The sequence below is a fragment of the Macaca nemestrina genome, chromosome 6 (genome assembly GCF_043159975.1).
Source record: "Macaca nemestrina isolate mMacNem1 chromosome 6, mMacNem.hap1, whole genome shotgun sequence".
NCBI classification, from domain to species: domain Eukaryota; kingdom Metazoa; phylum Chordata; class Mammalia; order Primates; family Cercopithecidae; genus Macaca; species Macaca nemestrina.
This window is the reverse complement of record NC_092130.1, coordinates 9,916,607-9,932,847: the sequence shown is the minus strand read 5'-3', so window position 1 is coordinate 9,932,847 and position 16,241 is coordinate 9,916,607. Positions and strand designations below refer to the sequence as shown.

The following is a 16,241-nucleotide window of genomic DNA, read 5'->3' as shown; positions in this document are numbered from 1 at the left end:
CACTAAAAGGATGGGTGGGAGCATCATCCACCACTCAGAGGGCTGGGGACCCTTGTACCTACCCTATGCACCCATCTCTCCTATCTGTGAATCCCCAGTGAACTGCTGCCTCCCTAGAGAAACAGTGCTAGAGGTCAGTGGCAAGAGCAGCAGGAGGACTTGGAGCTACATGAAGAGTGTGAGCTCTGGAGTCAGACCATCTGAGTTCAAGGCCAGCTTCTCCATCTATTCACTGTGTGACTTCAGGCAGGTTGCTTAACCTCACTGTGCCTTAGCTACCTCATATATAAGACAGGAGATAATGAGAGTCTTTCCTTATGGGGCTATTGAAATGATTAAGTGAGATCAGGCATGTGACGGCAAGAACTCCATAAACAGAGGCCGCCACTGCTAATGCAATTACTCTATCACCTCGGGAGACTAAAGCAGGGGAGGAAACACCATTGACTCCTGGACATTTACCCAAGGAGATTATGGATCCATGTTTTGCACACACTTTAGAAAGACAAGGAATTCTAACTACAACATCTGTCTCCGCTGCCCCCATTATTTCAGTCTCGCCTGTCCACCCTCAACCTCACCACTGTGGCCTGGAAATGCAGTTGCCCAGGGCCACTCTCACCCCACCTCAGCTCTGCTCTGCTCAAGTCTCACTTCCACTCCCTCCAGCTCCCATCCCTTTCTACCCAGCTCCACCCTTGATTTCTCCACCCTGACCTTCACCCTCCTAGGCTGATCTAGACCCCTGACCTTGCCGAGTCTCTCGGACTTCGGTGCCTTTGACTCTCAGCAGCAGAACTAGAGAGGGACCTTGGTGAAGTCTGGGATGTTATAGTGACTCGTTTACCTAAGCGCCCTGAGACTGTGAGTTCCCTAATGCAGTGAGAATCAAGCTCTGCAGAGAGCCCCAGAGCCCTGCTCAGGTGAGATGAATGAGAGGTACTCACTTGATGCCCTCACAAAGTTGTGAGTGAATGAATGAATGAATGAGTGAATGAATGAATGAATGAATGCAGATTAGTGGGTATGTTAATGACCTGCCTTTTTCATGAGCCTTGCAATCTCCCAGGTACCACACTAAAGCACTTAAAGGCTTCTAGTCATTTAATCCTCACAGCAGCCCTAAGACATAGGCGTGATTATTGTACCTGTTCTATAGATGTTGAAACTGAGGATCAGAGAAGTTAAAGGCACACAGCTAAGGGATGAATGGATAAAATCCCTTACCATAACCTTTCCTCCTTAGGACAAAGTTTCTTCACCAAGTGTCCAAGGCTGTGTTTCACGGGGGAGGGTCTGGAATTCTACACCAAGTGTGAGCATGTGTTCATGCTGCATGGTAACTCTGGGGAAAAGATTCACAGGTTTTATCAGATACTTACAGTTTGTTAGAACATATTTGAATCCATCCATCTAGCCACCCGTCCCCTTTCTATCCACCCTTCCGTCCACCCCCAGACAGCCATTTGATCAATATTCATGAAGTATCTGCCTTGCGCCAAGCATAGTGCTGGCACCCATGACTTCCCTGGTCTCCAGGAATATCCTTCTCACTCTCCCTGACTACCCCTGCCCCCGCCCCGCCACACACGCACTCCTAGCAGGATCTGGGTAAGTTGGAGGGCTTTACCGCCAGTGTCCCAGCTGCGTGGGTGGCTGCACTCTGTCTGAACTCATCTCAGCTCTGGTGGAGACTGTGGCAGTGCAGAAGCGTGAAGGGGGAATCCTTGAGCAGCGCAGCCATCAGGACATGAAGGGCAGAGCCTGTGCCCTGGCTTCCCCGGCTTCCCCTGCAGTCCACGTCAGTCCTGCTCCCTCCAGAACATGATCAACCTTGACAGATGAGGCCATGCTTGATGCATAAGAATGCAGCCTGGGAGAGCTGCTTCCCAAACCCAAGTCCTATTCAAAGGTCTTTTCTTCCTCCTGGGGAGGTAGGGGAGAAGGTCCAAGCAAAGGGGACTGGAAGAGGAAAGTGAAGCATGGAGTTTGTGTTTTCTGAATCAGGACTGTGTTCCAGCCAGGGAGACCCTGTGTCAGGCACTTTTGTAACCACGGTAACTTTCAACCTCACCCTGCAACCTCCATTGATATTGCTGAGATTGTTCTCCTTGCAAACATGATGAAATTGAGGGGCTCAAAGGTGAAATAATTTGCCCAAGGTCACAAAACAAACCCAGGACTTTAAGCCTCATCTCCTTGACCTGAAAGTCATATCTACTTCCCTGCCCTCTGAAGACCTATATGTCCTATGTCATCACTTCACTGTTCACACAAGGTGATACCTGGCTTCTCCAAGCACCTGCTACCCTGAGCTTACTGCCCTACTCTTTCCTTCCCAGCCTGAATGCAATTTGCGATGAGGAGATGATTTGATTTTCTTTAGCTCTAGACCTCCAGCTTCCTGAGAGCAAGTACTCTTGCCTCTTCTTGCTCGTTATTGATCCATATATTTAGAATAGTGCCTGGCAGGTAGATGGTGCTTAATAAATATTCATTGAATGAATGAATGAATGATCCAATGAACCCCAAAGCAAATAACAATAAAGGACTTTTGCAGAGTGCTTTACAGAGGGACAAGTGCTTTCCCTTTACTTTATCTTACCCCATTCTCACAACCCCATGACATGATTGGGTTCATGTTCCACAGGTGGGGAGGCTAAGGGCCAGGGTTACATACCAGGCAACATGGGATTGGGTTCATATGAACTCAGGGTAAATGACACCCTTTCCCCTGCCCTGAAGGATCTCAGTTTGAGTATTTGTAGAACACTTAGGATGTTCTGGGCCAGGCTGAGTGGCGGTGGATGGGGGCGGTGGAGTGGGGAAATGCAAAGCAGGAGACTCGGCCTTTGCTTTCTAAAAGCTCCCAGTCTATTTGAGGCCAGACTTATGCATGCAGAACATTTGGGAAATGGTACAAGACAGCAGCAAGCGTAGTGCTGAATTGCACATAATCAGGTGCCAACTGCATTCCCTTCCTTAACTAATCTGAGTCTTTTAATACCAGATGGGGACCCTGAGAATAGATTTCCTATCAAACAGATGAAGAGCAAAGATGGAAGCCGAGGGAAAGGCTGTGGCTTACTCATTTTTATACCCCTTTAGCCCAGCAGGATGTCTGGCCCATAGCAACAGGAATAGGGCAGTCCACCTTCAATAATGGGCCACTCTGTGCCAGGCACCTGCTAAGAGCCTTACAAACATCATGTCACCAATCCCTCACAGCAACACAACCAGTTACTAAAGGAATTATGAATGTAATCCACAAGAAGCTGAAAGCAGGGTTCACAGATCGTACTCATCATGTCCACAGTTTCAGAGTAAAGGGGCAAGCTCAGTGTTTGAACCCAGTTCTAGCAGCCTCCCAAATTCGTGCTCTCAATCTGTGCCTGGAAGGAACTACTATTGTCCATAAGGATGAGAAGAAACATGGCTGAGGGAGCACTGAGTAGGGAAGAAGAAAAGGAGCAGGGAGGAAGAAATAAATTAAGAAAGAAAGAGATACAGAGAGGAAGAAAGGAGAGAGTAAGGGAGGGAAAGAACAGGGCTTGTGTGTTACATAAACTCAGACAAGCACATGCATGTTTTAACAGGATTTCTGCAGGTCTGACGACCTCACTCCTTCCTCCCTGAACAGCCTCAGAGGGGTGCCCTAAGGAGTCCTATATGGAGGCTCATGGCAGAATGAAGGCCTTGCACCTAGAACCTTCTGAGCTCATGGATTGACACTGGGGTTGTGTATCGGTCCACCTGGAATGCCTTCAAAAAATACCACAGTCTAGGTGGCTTATACAACAGAAATCTATTTTCTTACAGTTCTGAACACTGGAAGTCCAAGATCAAGGTGCCAGCAGGGTTGGCATCTGGTGAGGCCTCTCACCTTGGGTTGCATCTGCCTTTTCCCTGTATGCTCATGTGACATCTTTGTGCATGGGGGGTCTTTGGCGTCTCTCCTTGTAAGGACACTAACTCTATCAGATCAGGGCCCCACCCTTATGACGTCTTTTAACCTTCATTAGCTCCTTAGAGGCCCCTTCTCCAAATACAGCCACACCGGCGCTTAGAGCTTCAACATAGGGATTTTGGAGGGACACAAACATTCAGTCTACACCAGGGTTCATGAGGGAGGGGTCAGAGCTGGAGACAGTACATGAGCTAACTCACCTTCCAGAGTAAAGGGAGCCACAGCCACTGAAGCTCAGGTTGGATGGGGCTGGCAAGGTTGCCATAGTGAGTACATCATGGCAGGGACAACAGGACAAATGGCTCCTGCAGTCAGGGTGACTGATGGGAGGCTTCCTCAGCACTCCTGTCACTCCCTCTCTCCCCATGCAGTTCTCTGCTCTCTGTTGCAAGTTCCCAGGAGGCAGAGAGAGGGCCTGTTATCATCATCTTTCTCTCTTGCCCCTCACACTTACCTGTGTTCTCCTACTTAGACACATTCTTTGTGAGCATCTCAGGGGTGATGTCGGCTGCATTGTACAGTGGGCACGTGCGCACGTGTGTGTATTTATCTGCAAATAATACCTATGTCACAAGACGTCTGCAGGAATAAATGAGCTATTGTGCATGTAAATATCTGGTACATGGTAGATACATGAATGAATTAATATTTGTTGAATGAATAAGTGAATGAATGAATCTTCACTTGGCGGAGCATGTGTCTTCCTTGAAGGGGCAAGGATGATCTGGTAATCATCAGTTTTTACTTACTAACTGGGTCACTGAGCAAAGAAAATCAACTCAGTCATTCATTTATTCAGCATAGATTGACTGCACCCCTGTCAGAAACCAGACAGTAAGCAGAAAGTAGAGAGTTAAATCAGTATGTAAATCAGTTAAAGCAGTCCAGAGGGAGTGACAGGCAAGGAATGGAACAATGAGAAACAAAGCAAGGAGTCCTCTGATAAGACAAGGAGCCCTGAGTGCTATGGAAACCGCAAGCGGGGTACTGACTCGGGGCCAGGGACGGATCCCTGGAGGAGATGGCATCTGCAGTAGATATTCCAGGGTAAGCAGCAGGTGGCCAGAAGGAGAAAGAGGTGAGGAACTTTCCAGGCAGCGGGAACAGCACGTGCAAAGGCCCTGAAGCAGAACCACAACACACATCTGAGAAATAGTGAGGGGTCTGGTAGGCTGAGCCACAGAGGGAGCACCGGAGTCGGGGAGGATTTGTAGGAGAAGCCACAGGCCACAAAAAAGACCTCATGATTCATGTTCAATGGTTTGGATTTTATTTTGGTGACTTCACTTTACACCCACTGTTCAGAGGCGGCCAATGGCAAACACATCCGGAAGCACTTTGCTATTTCCGATCTGCAAAATGGAGCAAGTCATCTGTACTCTGCTTCTTCAGTGGGTTGTGGGGAAGCACAAATGAGAGGATGACATTCGAGACTTTTGTGACCTCTCAAGTGCTGTCCTTATGGTCATTCGGGTACCATGAAAATTAGCAGAGCCCCGAGGGGGAGGTAGCTTGGTGCTCCCACAGTGGTGTCCTGGAGAAGTTGGCAAAGACACCCAGGGTGGCTTCACCTTCTCCTCGGCAAAGGGCTCTCCTCTGTTCCCTGAATCCTGGACATCCTACTTGGTCCTCTAGTGACCCCGAGCTTCAGCCTCACACGCCCTCTTCCCCAACAGAGAAGGCAGGAGGGAAGCAGGGACCAGCCCCTGCCCCGTCTTCCAGGATTCAAGGCTTCCCTGGCCTGGACAAGCCCTGAGCTGGCAGTTAGGAGAGCAGAGGCTGTGAATCTGATGGGACTCCCAGCAGGTCTTTCTGGCTTAGTGCCCTCATCTGTGAGCAGGGGATTCCCCAGGAGACCATGACAGAGGCCTGGAAACCAACTTCTAATCCCACATCCTGGTTGGGCAACTTCAGGCAAATTTCTAACACTAGGTAAGCCTCAATTTCTCTCTGTGGTGATGGTCAGGCACCTGCTTAATTCACAGGGCTTTGGTGGGCATCACGTGGACAATGTGGTTGCACAGCAGTTGGCAATGCAAAAGAAAGGAAGTATGTTCGTAAGCACACCTCCCCTGTTGCACAAAACAGGACACATGCTGGAATTGCAGAAAAGCATTAAATGCTGCATAGGTGAAGAAAACTATTCAGGGACCCTGGCCAAGTCACAGGCCACCTGTGGCCCTGAGCGGACAGCTCATGGGCTGGCATTAGGGGAAGCAGCTCTCAAGGGGCTTGTATCCTGGGGATTCAACTCTGTGCCTGTGTGTCGTTCAGCCTGTGTGAATGTGGTGACTGTGATGCAGTTTTGCACTGTGTGTGCATCTGCATGCCTGTGTGTTTGTGTGTCTCTCCATCTTTGTGGGCGGCAACTGTAGGTGTATTATGAGCCTTGGGTCTGTCTGTGTGTACAATAGCAATGTCTGTGCGGACTTAAGGAGCTGCGCCCATATGTTTGTGGGTCTTTATGGGCATGCATGCTTGTTTATGAGGCCATATGTCCGGGCATTCTGTGAACTGCTAACATGGTGTGTATCTGTGTGGCAGAGAGAAAATCACCAGGTGGGAGTGTGGGGGCCAGCTTGGGTAAAGGATTCTTGGTGTCACAATGGGTCTCAGTGGGAACCCAAGCAGCTCAGACTTGGGGGAGGGAAGCTCTTCCTCCACCTTCCAGGGAGCAAATCTTGCATTTCAACACCACAAGGCTTTGAGTTCACAGGCAGGGACGCAAACTTTGCCCTTTGGGTGAGAAGCCACCCACAGAAGGGAAATGGCTTCCTGAATCTAATCATTGCCCCTTCAAGTACTAACAACCCGTGCCAGGAGCTGATGGCTAATAAATTTTTGAGCTGGAAAGGGAGAAGAGGGAGAACCAAGGAGGAAAGAAACAGAAAAACGAGAGAGCAGTCTGGGTGCGGTGGCTCTTGCCTGTAATCCTAGCACTTTGGGAGGCCGAGGCAGGTGGATCACCTGAGGTCAGGAGTTCAAGCCCAGCCTGGCCAATATGGCGAAACCCCATCTATACTAAAAAATACAAAAAAATTTATCTGGGCCTGGTGGTGGGCGCCTGTAATCCCAGCTACTCCAGAGGCTGAGGCAGGAGAATCACTTAAATCTGGGAGGCAGAGGTTGCAGTGAGCAGAGATCGCGCCATTGCACTCCAGCCTGGGCAACAGAGCGAGACTCCGTCTCAAAAAAACAGAAAAAGAAAACTGGGAGTGTAAAGGCTCAGAGGGGCTGAGGGCTCCTTTCTCCTCCCCAACTTCCTGTCAGTAGAAGGTGGGCCCTGCCATGGGAGAATTCTGCAGAACCCTCAAGGACCCGTGGAGCAGGACGGCACCTTCTTGCTGTGACCATCCATTTGGATGTGTTTTTCACCCCTTTCTGGGTGGGGCCGACTTTCCCCCTCCCCATGAGTTCAGGCAGTGGGTTAAATAAGATTTCCCTTGAAGTCAAATGAAATCACAATGCACCACACACAGGAACACACACACACGCACGCGCGCACATCACACACACACACACACACACACACACACACACACACAGAGTCTCCCTGGGGCCACTCAACCTACTGCCCCCTGAACCGCACCCATCAGCCAGGTACCTGGCCCCGGATCTGTCTCTTAGGGTCGCATGCTCCTGGGGGTCCCGCGCAGACCCCGGGCGGATGAGGGTGCACGAGGGTGAGGGCGCAGGGCCGGGTGTCCCCCGCCCCCACCGTGCAGCCCTCGCCCCCGCCCCGCCCCTCCGCAGTTGCCAGCCCGCCGCCCCCTCCGCGGCTCCGACTCTCGCCCCGAGCGCTGGCGGCAGGCAGCAGGCAGCGGGCGGGCGCGCTGTGGCTCCGCGCCGCGCGGTCCGGGCTCTGTTCATTCATGATTGGTACTCGGCCCTCCGAGACCCAGCCCGAGCGCCGGGAGGGGAGCCGAGCGTGCGGCAGGAGGGGCGGGCGGACCGCGGCTCCCGCACCGCACGCGGCGCTGGCTCGGCAGCCTTGGCCGGGCGGGCGCGCTGGCCCCGTGTCCAGTGCCAGGCAGGCTTCAGGGCACCGTCCTCGGCCCTGGGCGAGGGAACCGGCCGGGCCGAGTCCTCGCGCGGGGAAGCGGTTCCGAAGGCTGGCGGGGAGCAGCTAGCCCTGAGTCCCTGCATGTGCCGGGCTGAAGAAGGAATCCAGAAACCTCCTAGCCTCGGCTCCACGCTCGCTGAATACCAAGCTGCAGGCGAGCTGCCGGTCGCTTTTCTCTCCTCCAATTCAGAGTAGATAAACCACGGGGATTTCTTTCCAGGGAAGGGGAGGGGCAGGGCCCGGGGTCCCAACTCGCACACAAGTCTTCGCCGCCATGGGGGCCGTCATGGGCACCTTCTCATCTCTGCAAACCAAACAAAGGCGACCCTCGAAAGGTAAGCGACCTCCTTCTTCCTTTTGTTCCCCTGTCTGGGTTTGGGGGTGCTGGGCGCCGAGGTGGGGTGTGCCACCTGCCTCCCTTAGTCCGGACTCCCCTCTCCACCAGGAGCCCGGACAGGTGATTGTATCCAAAGGAGAGAGAAACCGGTGGGAGGGTTGGTGTGAACACCAGAGGAGGGAGCCAGAGTGGACGTTTGCCCCATCGGCGACTGGACCCCTCTGGGGCACCAGGCGCCGGGACTCTTCTCCTGGGGAAATCTCTGGGAGCCGAAGGAAGAGGCACGTTCACAGGTGGGGGTGACCGGATTCTCTGGTGGAAGTGTGTGTGACAGCTGGCGTTTGAGCACTCAGTGAGGGTGCTCCCACACTCCCACACTCCTCCCAGGCGGCTATGCCAGGTACAGACCTGCGAGTCCCTTCATCAGGAAGAGTGCTCTGTCTGCACCCCCGAAACCTCTGCAAGCCAAAAGGAATCAGCTACTGCCAGGGGTAAAACTCCCAGGCCTTATGTCCTGGTGGCTCCGGGAGTCAGGAGGAGCAACCGTGAAGGGCTGGCTGGGAGCTGAGCTTACAGCAAGGATTTAAAGCATAATATCCTGGAGTCTCTTCTGCCTGGACGCTGTTCCATCACCACCTGTCCCCAGCCGAGGCATAGCTGATCTCACCACCTGTGAGAGAGTCCTCAAATGGGTCCAGATGAAGTTGAAACTAGTGTGTTGGGCCCTGGAGGACAATACAGGTCTCCTTACCAGCAGTTCGAAAGTTAGTTGCTGGAATAAAGAGACTGGAAGCAGTTAGGAAACGGGAAATGATGGGTTTTGTTTTGTTTAATGTTCGAATGTCACTATGAGTGGTAAGATTTTAAGTAGCTTTGACACTTAAACATTCAAGTTCTACCATCGGAGCCCCCATCCTGGATACAGGTGGGAGTTACAGCTCCTACCCTATATGCCCGATAGTGAGTAGAAGTGCAATGGGGGTAAGGGACCCCTTCTCCTCTTAGAACGCGGTTGGTCTCACCCTGGTTAGAACCACAGAGATCTACGCAAGTAAACTGTCCCTGAAATCCCCTGGAAGAAGGGGTCCCAGCTTCTGGCCTAGATCCCAGAAGCATCAGGCTGGCTGAGCCCCAAGGAAAGCGATCTCTGGGTGCAGATCTTAGGTGCTGAAGCTGGGTTGACATTTACAGCCTAGAACATAGGAAGAGGCTTTGACCCATTTGTCCAGCTGAGTTACACGTCCTGCTGGCAAGGAAGGGACTGGTTGCCCTTTTACCAGTCCTGACCAGAACAGGTCTGCAAAGCTCAGCCCAAGGCCTTGACACTCCAAGCCTCACCTCTTGCAGATCCTGGGATGCTGCTTGACTGGAGACAATTTTCAGCACCAAATCTAGGTCTTCTCCCTCATCACCTGTCTGGCCACCATGCGGTCTCAGAGGCCAGGGGACTGTGGGGACAGGAAAGTCAGGGGCTTGTTTTTAAATATTTTGCATGCCTGCGGCTCTCCTGGGAGCTGGGTGTCACAGAAAGATCTCAGGCCCTAGATTCAAGTTGAGTCTGGGTATGAATCCCAGCTCTATCATTCCCTGCCTCTGGAACCTTAGGCAAGTCCCCCCACCTCCCTAAGCCTCAGGTTTTCATCCATAAAATTCGTATGCTACTTCCTGGAAGGAAACTGGTTATGTAGGAAGTCAAGGAAGGGGGGACTCGGCTTCATATTCTGTGTTGGCTGCAGCCACCAGGGACCCAGAGGAAGTTGTTGTAAGGATGTGAGAATTGAATGAATGATGAATACGGAGCTCTTTGCATAGGGCTGGGGAAAGAGTAAGAGCTCAGGCATTGCTGTCTACCATTTCCTTCTCCTGCCCCAAACATCCAGGAATTTACCCTGGATGAATTCCTGCAGGATTCCCGAAGTACAAAGGTCTTTGCTTCTGTCTCAGATTCAAAGAAAGAGAAGAGGGGGTACTAGCATTTAGTGTGCCCCTACTATGTGCTTGCCATAGTGCTAGGTGTTTTATCAACAACTCTCATTTAACTCTCACAACAATGTTTGTTTGAGACTCATGGCAGGTTCGGGGCCAATGGGTGGACTCCCAAGACAAGCTACCAAAGCACTGAGCACTCAGCCTTTCCTGCACAAAGCCTGTGACACTGGCGTGAGTTGTCCAGGGGTCCAGCTGCATATGTTCCCCCAGGCATTTGCCCCCGGAGCAGAGTCATCTCACTGCCTTGCACAGTGGAATGCTAATCAGCAGAAGACCCTTCTATGGGAAGCAGCTTGGAAACCTGGAGGGAGTCCTGGCTGGGGAGGCTAGTGGTCAGGGATCCTATCCTGGCCAGGTCACTTTTCCCCACTGGGGTCCCAGTTTCTTCTTTGTAAAAGGAGAAATTCACATTAGGCATTTCCTCAGGTTCCATTTGGTTCTCAAATTCTAATATTTTTGTGGTTGATGCTCTCCACCAGAGCTGCTGCTATGATCTCAGAGACGTGAGGCTCAGATCTAATTAGAAGCGGTCAGAAGAGAGCAGTTGGGATTTTTCAACTCAGGAATCAGTCTCCCTGCTGGGTTCAAATTCAGGCTCTGCCACTTACTAGCTGGATGACTAAGCCTTGTTTTCCTCAACTATAAAACAGGGGTAGTAGTAGTTACCATCTTAAAATAGCTGTTGTGTTGTGTGGATTTCAAGGATCATGCAAGTCAAGCATTTAGCACAGCTCTGAGCTATAAGTGGTCTGCAAATTTTAGGTACTATTCAATTTGTGGCTCTATTGTTTGGGGCTTCCAAACGTCCAGAGTAAGGCCATTTTCCAAGTAGGCAGTACATCTGAGAGTCTTAACAGCTCATTTCTGGAAACCTTATCCAGCCCTATCCAGATAACTAGGACCAAAAACCCAGGCACACAGATGCTCATCCCTTGCTTCAGCCCTCACTGACCTCTACTCTGTGGCCTGTCCTGAAAACATCAAAGCCTGCTCAATTAAAATCCTGAATGCTTTGATAATACAATTTAGAAACATACATCGTTTTTAAATGGGGCAAAAACTCTGCATGATTAGTGCTGCAAGAAGATATCCAGCCCAACCTGGTGTTCAGAGAGAGCTCTCTAAAGGCAACAGAAATCTAAAGTAATTTAAGAGCCATGCCACTGAATAAAAATATTCAGGTTCACTTCCTGTCCTTCTCTCTGTTTGGGATCTTTGTGTGTCTTTAATTAAAAGTAGAAGAGCCCTGCTTTTGGGATTCAGCCTCTGCATCCCAGTCCCAGATAGAATTTCTGGCTCTAGCAGTTTTGCATGTGCATGACACACCAAGGACACTGCTCCTGGCCTTGAATGGGCAAGTGAGACAGGCTAGGGCATTGAGGAGAACCAGAGGAGGACCATACAGGTGCAACTGCCGGGCTTGTCGAGGGGGGGCAGGAGAATTTAGGGACAACATCACTAGATCAAGGCCATCTCAATAGAGAACTGCCTACTAGCAAATAATCCCACACTGCAGGGGTGGCTGAGTTAGAAATCCTCCATGACCGAGTGCAAGCATGCAGAACTTTCTGAAAGGGCTGAGCTTCGGATCTCCAGAATAGTCATAGCATAGGTGAGTAAACTCAACTCCATGGCTATCAGATGCTTTTTCTAAGGCCACGTGGTGAGTTAATATGGTACTGGTTAATATAGGGCCAAACATGGGAATGTTCCTAATAGTCCCATATTTGCTCCTAGATCAATGAGCACCTCAGGGAACTTATGAAAGCAGAGTGCACCTGATGAGGCTGGGTTTAGGGTTTATTGGTCAAGGCAGTATTTTCAACCTAAAGATCTGGGAGGGTGACAAGAGACAGAAAGGCATAGAGAAGCAGTGGTCCTGTTGTCACATAGTCCTGTATGGCAAGTCATTTTAGCTTGTAAATGCTAGTTTCTTTATCTGCAAAAGGAGAATCCTGATTTATAGAAATGTTTGTGCTTTGGTCTTTACCCATCTTTGCATCTTTGCCTGTCCTTTTAATTCTGTAATACTCTCCCACCCCACCCCTTGCTACCTTGTCTAATAGTTAAAATTCCATGCACATTCCAAGACCTCACTCAGCAGTTTCCACATTCAGGAAGCCTTCTCCAAGCCCCAGAGAGAAGTGACTTCTCCCATCCGAATTCCCGTATTCTTTTAAGGCATACGTTTTCTTATGACTCACAATCGTGTTTGGAATTAGACAATCAGTGAAGATGTTAACCCCCTTTCCCCTCCACCAGAGGGCAGGGTTCTTGGGGTAGGAGTTCATCTAACTCATCCTTCACAACTCTCTGCTTGGTTCTGTGCACATAGTAGGTACTTAATAAAAAATTTTCTAGAGGAAATTATAAACAATGGCATGGTTGGCCACTCTCCATTATTTTCTAGAATTGCAGACCCTGTGGGAAAAGTTAGTTTCCCGCTGGAAATTCAGTTACCAGCCCTCTACCGGGAATGAATTCTGTTATTCAGCCTGCTGGTTTTGAATTGGCTTTGTCCATGAAATGTACCGAATCTGTCTACCATTTAGCAGGAAAGTGCTGAGAACAGTGATTCTACTCCCACTCCCCTCATAATCACAAAGGTATGAGGAACCCACGTCCAGCACCAGGCAGAGTTCTGGTCCCTCAATCCCAGAAGAAGCTCAGCGGAGCTCAAGATAGACAGAAAGAGAGAGATGGAAAAGAACAGAAGATAGAGGGGAATGACTTACTGCCTAAAATCAGTGGGATTGTTTTGACTTCATCTCTGGAAAAGGGCCAAGGCTTAGATCTCTTTGTCTATGTGGATGGGCCTTGCTCCATGAATGTTTTGTAAATGTGTAAGTGAATAAGTGAGCACATGCTTTAACAAATGAGTGAAAAGATAAATGATTGAATGAATGGGGGAAGCAGTAAAGGAGTGAATCAATGAAGAAACAAATGAATTATCAACTGAATGACAGAAAGAATGATGGAATAAATGACTGCATGAATGAATGAATATGTCCATAAATGAATGGATGATGAAGTGCCAGAACGGCTATAATTAAAAAACTATCTTTTGACAAAGAGCATTGATAGTCATGTTCTCCAAAGCTGAAAAATATAAATTCAGTCAAGAAGAGTCCTGGTAATTTTTTGGATACTGGTAGGTGTATAGCATCTTTGGAGAAGGTGAGGAGATGTCTAAGTTTTCACTCTTTTGCTGAAAGAAAAGTAGAGACTGACTCATGGTGATTCCCCTTGTCTTCCCTTATATTTCAGGTTCACCCTTGCCTTGCCTGGGTGAGATCAGAATCTGTATATTTATCCACTTGTTCATTTGTTCACTTAGCCAGGCCCACAAATGTCCTTCAGCATTGTTTCCCTGCTGTCATTTCTGCCTAAGATCTACTCTGGCTTCCTCATCCTCCCTCCTCCTCCATCTCCTCATTCACCTGGCCAACTCCTACTTAGCCTTCAAGGCCCCATTTAATCCACTGCTCTGGGAAGCCTTTCCCAGCTTCTGCAGGCAGAGCACATCTCTCCCCTCTCTCTTCCCTCATAGCTGTTGCTGCTTCCCCTCACTACAGTTCTGAACACAGTATGAGGTTGTCATTGTGGGTTTACACATTTCTCTCTCTGACTAGCTTTCAGGGACTGAGTCTTATCCCAGGGCCTCTGTCAGGCCTGACACTGCATCCAGACTTGATGGATGCTGGCGGCATGGAGGTAAGGATGGATGGGCCAGAGTGTGCGTTCTCGATGGCTCTGAGTGGTGCTGGAATGCAGCGGTGCAGATGAGGAATCCAGGTCTGCTCCTGGGGAGAAGCTCTGCAAAATTCTGCATAATGGCCCTGGAGCTGATGTTCCCATTCATCAGGCAGGGAAGGAGCAGTTTTTAGAAAAGAGAGAGAGAGCCTAAGAGTCCTAGGGCCTCCAGAGAAACTTCTCTTTAAATGCTTCCCTTTCCTCCCGGTAGTATTTTAAATAGGTCACCTTCTGGAAGTAGTTGCAGTCAGTTGGGATATTGCTAGCTTCCCATACCCCAGCCATGGGAGTAGTACTTTGGATTAAATCTTGTTATTCAAGGCCAGACTAAAAGCTTCACTGGTGCGGTGGGGGGAAGTAGGAACCACATACCACTCAAATCAGAAAGCTAGAAGTAGGATTGCATTATGGTTAGGAGCACTGCATTAAAATAAGAGAGCCTTGGGATTCAACTCCTTTTCTTCGGTTCATAGCTGAGCCTCTCTAGGCCTCAGTTTCCCCCTCTCTAAAATGGGGACAATGGGCCAGGTATGGTGGCTCACATCTGTAATCCCAGCACTTTGGGAGGTCGAGGTGGACAGATCATAAGGTCAGGAGTTCAAGACCAGCCTGGCCAACATGGTGAAACCCCGTCTCTACTAATAATACAGAAATTAGCCAGGTGTGGTGGCACGCTCCTGTAATCCCAGCCACTCAGGAGGCGTAGGCAGGAGAATCGCTTAAACCGAGGAGGCAGAGGTTTCAGTGAGCCAAGATTGCGCCATTGCGCAATCTCTAGCCTGGGTTACAAAGCGATACTGCATCTCAAAACAAACAAACAAACAAACAAAAAACAAAAATGCGGACAAGGACAGTGTCTCCCTACAGGGCCGCATGAGGGCCAAGAAGGAAGTGAACACGGTGATGCACACCAGGTGAGTTGGCAGTGCTGGCTTTGCTGCCGCCTTTTGTCCCATCTCAGGGCAGGCCCCTTCCTTCTGCCTTGCTCCACCTGGATGATGACAGTGTTACCCTTGGTAATCTCCCCATCCCTTTGAGCTGTGGCCTCTGATTCCAGCCCTCTGAGATCCCGAGCCACTATATTCATGGTCACTGGCACCCTAAGCAGTTTCTTTGGTGATTCCTAAGGGAAGTTGTCAACTTTAGATGGTAAAAGCAATTCCCAACAGTGAGGTATGAAAATGCAGGTTACCCGCCAGGGAGGATAATAATGCTAGCCCAAATCACTATGTCCTCCACCCAGTGCCAGGTACATTGCTCAGTTCTTTCCTGTGTTATTTTGTTAACCCCAACCCTGGAGGACAAGATGCTGTTACAGTTCTTATTTTGTAGTTGAGGAACCTGAGGCTCTAAAAAGGGAAGTGCCTTACTCAGGGTCATAGAACCTGGGAATCTCAGAGCCTGGTTCTGGTTGATCCCAGAGCCTGAGCTTCTAACTGCCACACTAACCTCCTCTCCTCCTGGCTTTGCCTCCGGAACCTTAGGGACCTGAGTAGAAAAACTGTCAAAACGGGTGCATGGATGTTGGGGACATTCAAGGATAGACTGAAGCACCTCATTAGCCACATGGAACAACTGAGCTACGTGCAGGCCCTGAGCAAAACGCTTTTAGCGCCATCCCAACCCCGCCTCCCCCTAGATCTATTTCCCTTTAATCTGATGCTGTGGAAGCCTGAATATGAAATGACTGGGGGCAAAAGGCCAATTAGCAAATTCATTAATAGGATTAAACGTCTCTCCTCTGCTCTAATCATTTATGTGAACTAAAATTTTCTCCCTTTGTTATAGCCATCATTGCCTGTCAGTGAAGATAGAGTGTTTAAATATCCTCCAAGTATGTTAGAATTGAAAACATTCAGAACTAGGGACCCGGATCAGAGTTTTCACATGGTCCAGGTGGGCAAGGAGAGGTCAGTCGGTTTACAAGTGGTTGTTACTGCTAAGAAAAAAAACACAAGAGCTTGCTAGTACATTTGCAAGTACCTTACTGCTATCCCGTTCATTTCCTTTCTCTCCTTAGCCACATGTTGGCCCGAATCACCTGCGTATGTTGTATGGTTGTTATGAGCATATACTCCTGGTTAGGCAGACCTAGAATTCAAATCCTGGCTCTGCAACTCATTAGCTGTGTG

The 16,241-nt window shown here is 49.7% G+C and overlaps 1 protein-coding gene across 4 annotated transcripts in view; it reads left to right on the top strand.

The window, feature by feature from the left end:
• The window catches only part of LOC105480853 (potassium voltage-gated channel interacting protein 1), a 380,729-nt gene that overhangs the window by 139,697 nt on the left and 224,791 nt on the right, over nucleotides 1–16,241 (top strand). For 3 of the 4 annotated variants that reach the window (XM_011740048.3, XM_011740046.3, XM_011740049.3), the window contains exon 1: nucleotides 7,750–8,365. The exons of the other annotated variant lie outside the window; for it this stretch is intronic. In XM_011740048.3, coding sequence (XP_011738350.1) covers nucleotides 8,305–8,365 — 61 coding nt within the window. In that variant the 5' untranslated portion in view covers nucleotides 7,750–8,304. Of the gene's footprint in view, nucleotides 1–7,749; nucleotides 8,366–16,241 lie in introns of those variants that run through there. 4 annotated transcript variants of the gene reach the window in all.